General features: G+C 53.9%; 1 protein-coding gene across 1 annotated transcript in view; it reads right to left on the bottom strand.

Moving 5' to 3' along the window:
• Positions 1–4,724, bottom strand: part of MYO18B (myosin XVIIIB) — a 232,628-nt gene that overhangs the window by 188,489 nt on the left and 39,415 nt on the right. Inside the window, exon 12 of the mRNA XM_010828851.1 lies at positions 23–167. Within this exon, the coding sequence (XP_010827153.1) occupies positions 23–167 (145 nt within the window). The remainder of the gene's footprint in view (positions 1–22; positions 168–4,724) is intronic.

Raw genomic sequence — 4,724 nt, 5'->3', positions numbered from 1 at the left:
AGCTCGGCTGGGAAGCACGTACCTTTGCAGGCCCCCGCCGCGCCCAGGTGGTAGATGGCTGCCAGCACCCGCCAAATGGCCCTCTGCTCGCCGTCTGAAATGCCCAGCATCTCCATGGCGCCCTGGAGCTGGGCGAAGGCGGCCATTGCCCTCTGCTTGTCTTCAGGCTGAGAACAAGGGGAGAGAGGGAGACAAGCAGACCGTCACGGTGGAGGAAACGCAAGCTCACAGCGGGAAGCGGGCTCGGTCTCAGGGGACTCTGTGGACATTTTATGACCACAGTAAATTACCCACGATTAGCTGGGGAGTACCGACACACGAACTCAGAGTGCTGGGAAAGTTATAAAAATCACTTCTGTCTGACTTCGGATAGCGTGTGATTTTTATTCGTTCATATGCTCATTCAATAAGATTTACTGAGGCTCTGCACTGTGCTGGACTCTGGGGAGGCAGAGATGAGCGAAACCCAGAACCTGACTCTGAGGACCTTTCAAGGTAGAAGTGGAAAGAGATGTAAAAACAACTAAGTGTGAGACAGGGATCTCAGAGGAGGGCCAGTCTGATTAATCCTGCCCAAGAGAGTCAAAGAGACTGTCACAGAAGATGAGACAAAGTGGTGAATGAAATCTGAATGGCAAATAGGCAGAGCTGACCAATTTGATAGAACAGAGGCCTGGTGGGCGGGGGGACAAGGAGAACAAAGGAGGTCTCTGGAGAGAACAGGCAGTCACCTGGACATGGCCAGGGAAGCAGGGATTTCTGGAGTGGGGCAGACAGAGGAGGGGTAGAGGCACGCATGAGAAGCTGGCTGGTGCCAACAGGGAAGGCCTCAAACCCCATGTTTAAGGGCACACGCTTAAAACTCCAGCCACGATAGACAAAAATACACCCATGTTTCCATTCCTGGACCCGAAGCAGACATCACCAATCAATGAAGATCCCACAGGAAGTCCAGACTCTCTTCAGGACACTCCCTCTTGCAGCCCCCACTAACTGACCTGCCTCAGCAACTGAGATAGATCCTGTCTGCCATCCCCAGGGCAAGCGGTGGGCAACCACTAGAGATTTTTCAGCAGGAGGGGAGAGAAAACGGTATGATCAGATGTTTATGGGTTGCAGAGTATCGCTTTTTCTTTCCCAGATTTACAATCCCAATTATGTCTGATTGAATATTAAAATCAATCTGAAACTCCTGCACACAGACACAGCATCTGGCCAAGGAGACTCAACCCCTGAAGCCTGCTGGGTAGACAGGAAGTGAGCTGACGATGAGAATTCTTTTGTAGATAATCCTCCAGCAGATAACGAGGAACTAATGTGCACCTGGCCTGCTCACAGAGCTTGGGTGATGAACCGTAAGCTGTCAAAGCTGGCAAGTCCTTGGATCTTAGGGATTCAGAGAGGGGACAACGTTTGCCCCAAGTCACACAGCAAATTAGTACCAGATTCAGGGTAAAAATCAGGTTTTTCTGACTCCCCGCCCAGGCCACTTGTCCCCTCCACTCAAGCCACTTCTAACTGGGAAAGAAACCTGCCAAGGATCATTGACCAATTGAGACGACATCAAAGCGCACAATGACATTGAGGGATGTGCTGTAGGAATGTTTCAATTAACAGCAAAAGCATGTTCCACTGATCCATCATATTTCTGGGCCACCACAGGACCACAAAATCCCTAGCAACCAGGAACTCAACCTAGCAACCACAGCTGCTCCACTGGAGCAAACGGAGGAAGGGAAGGCATCTTACCAACGTGCTCTTGGTTATTTATGAGATTTCAAAGTAGTAGAGAAAGGACACCAAAAGGACAGTGGCGACACATTTATTACAGCTCCCACTGTCAGCCATGAGCATTTGACTTTCAATTAGAGGCAGACTCCATCATCTGCCACTTAGCTCACAGGAACAGAAAATTAGCAAACTTCCACTGCAGCTGGCATGCATCTCCTCTGCTCCCCGCCTCCCCCAGGGGCGGAGGGCTGAATGTATGCGCTTCTGATCTGAGACAGCTAGGATCAGGAGGAGGCTGACTGCTCCCTCAGCTTCCAGGGAGCCAGACACCTCTGCACAATGCCCTAACAAAGAGCCAGTCCTTCCTCAAAATCGAGGAAACAGAAATCAGGCAGGGTGGTGCAGTAGACCAACTCACAGCTGGAACATCTACCAAGAGGAGGCCGGATAAAGAGCGGGTGGTCCAGGCAGGGCGTAGTGGTGGAGCACCACACAGCCATGAGAAAGATCGCATCACTGATCATGCGAGCACGTGTGTGAACCCCACATGAGTCAGAGGAGCCACATACAAAACACCACGCCACATGTGATTCTGTTCATGTGAAAGCCAAAAGCGGGCAGCACAGCCCTCTGGGAAGAGAAGTCAGGAGGATGACGTGGGTGGGACGGATGGTTCTGATCAAGTGGGGGCTCCAGGGAGCCTTTGCTGGAATGAGAAATGTTCTAGATGGTGATCTAGGGTGGGGTTGCAGCTGTGTGTAAGGATATAACCATTGCTGAGTGGTACACTGAAAATTAGTGCTTTTGTACACTTGACCATACTGGTGCACATGGACAGAAAAAAATCAGTAAAAAAAATAAAAGCCAACTTAGAAGGTGCCCAGGGTTTGTCCAAGGCAATCAGACTCAAGGTCAACCCAAGATGGCGGGTCACTTAGAAGAATAAAATCCAAGATGTTCTCTGAACATTCAACCAGGCTATGCTGAGAGCACCGGGAGGTTCTTACCATGTAGAGCCCATACCCGGACCTGGGAGCGGACAGAACTGCACATGCCCCCAGCTCTGTGCTCCCAGAAGTGTGACAGCACAATCTCTTGCCCCTGCATTGGAGGCTGAATTTCCACCATGTAGATGGGAAAAACTGCCAACCCTGCTCCTAGGTCACTGTGAGGACTAAATGAGGACATGGGTAAAGCACCAGCATGGTGCCCGGCACACAGTGGTGCTCCATAAATGCCAGGCTCAAGGCCACGCCTTTGACCAGGCTGTCCAGCCTTCCAGGGACGCCTCCCCCACTGCTGTCCAGCAGCCCCAGCAGGCAGATCGCCGCGGCCTTGTCCTGGGGGGGCTCCCGGTCCAAGGAGCAGAGACATGCAGACACCGACAGCACAGGCTGGGCGCTGGGCCTGGGGAGAGGCGCAGAGCTGACATTGGGAAGAAGTGGTGAACAGAGCAAACAGAATCAGCTCGGAGAAGTGGGTGCTGGGTGGGGAGGCAGGGTGTCCTAGTGGAAGGGCACGGTGGAGGACAGGGTGCGCTGGGCGCCGAGTACCCCGAAGATGGACGTGCAGGCCTCTCTCACGGGGCCCGTGGCAGCGGGGACCCGGGGTCTGCAGCCGGGCGCTGCTCTCTGGGGGAGGGAGTGCCCCTGGGGGCCTGCAACTTGGTTCCCTGGGGACAAGCACCGGGTGGAGCCCGGGTCCCACTCTGCTTCACGGGGGTGTACACCGCATGCCCTCCTCCAGGGCCAGGGTGGGCTCCCCTGTGTCTCCACAGCCCACCAACCCAAGAGGGTCCCACCCCTCCACCCCTGGATCTGGAGCAGCTCTGGAGGGAAACACTGAACACAGCCTCGCTTCATCTGCAAAAGAAACACCGGTGCCTGCACAGGGGTGAACCTGAGGGAGACCGCCACGAGGGCAGGACAGGTCCGTCCAGCCAGGACTCCGGGCATCTCCACACTGCCGGATCTGCGTCCTCTCCAGGTGCCGAAAGCGCATGGAAGGAGGGAGAGAAGGGCCGCCTAGGGGCTTTTCCCTGCCAGGCAGCCTCAGTCTCTCCAACTGTCGGACGAGGAAACTGACGCTCAGAGAGGGTGAGACACGTGCCCGAGGCCACGTGGTGAGGATGGGCAGAGTCACCACACCCTAGATTCTCTACTGAGCCCCAACCCTAGGAGCAGACCCAGGAGCTGGGTGCTGCCCTACCCACTCCACAGGGGAGAAACTGAAGCTGACAGAGGAGAAGTGACCCAGGGGTGCACAGCAGGTCACATCCCAGAACACACACGGCCTTCAGCTAGGCACAGGTCTGAGGCGATGTCATGGGACACACAAGTGCCAGTTTGGAGTCAGGCCAACCTGGATTCAACGGGCATGAATTTGAGCAAACTCCGGGAGATAGTGAAGGACAGGGAAGCCTGGCACATCGCAAGTCCCTGGGGTTGCACAGTCAGACAGGATTCTGACTGAACAACAATGATGATGACCTGGATTCCAGTCCTGCCTCTGCCACTTAAAAGCTGTGTGCCCTCAGGCAAGTAGCTTCACCTCTCTGAGCCTGGTTACTCCTCCTGAAAAACAGACATGATCATAATCCCTTGTGTCAAAGGGGCCTTACGAGGATTAAGTAAGAGAAAGCTCCGGGCAGAGCCCCTGGCAGGAGCACCACAGTCCCCAACCTTCTGTCTGGAGCACATTCCTCCACAGTTGATGCCTGGGTCATAAAAAATCAATGTGCCTCGGGCCAAAGCCTGGCTGCTGACAGCCAGAAGCAAACTACTGGGAGGCAAGGATTATTACTATTATTATGATGATGATGACCGCTGCTGCCGGTGCTTATTTTTTAAAAAATCAGCCTAGGTTGTGGAAAAATAAATTACAGAGAAGAAGAAAATAATATGAAAGCTTTGTGATTTCAAATGTGTCCTGGTGCCCCAGCAGATTTCAAACAAGTTCCATTTCGGAGCTGAGATGTGGCGGGCGGTGGTGGG

The sequence above is a fragment of the Bison bison genome, unplaced genomic scaffold, assembly GCF_000754665.1.
Source record: "Bison bison bison isolate TAMUID 2011002044 unplaced genomic scaffold, Bison_UMD1.0 scf7180017864495, whole genome shotgun sequence".
Lineage (NCBI taxonomy): Eukaryota > Metazoa > Chordata > Mammalia > Artiodactyla > Bovidae > Bison > Bison bison.
Note: the sequence above shows the minus strand (reverse complement) of the source record. Positions and strands in the feature narration are given on the sequence as shown.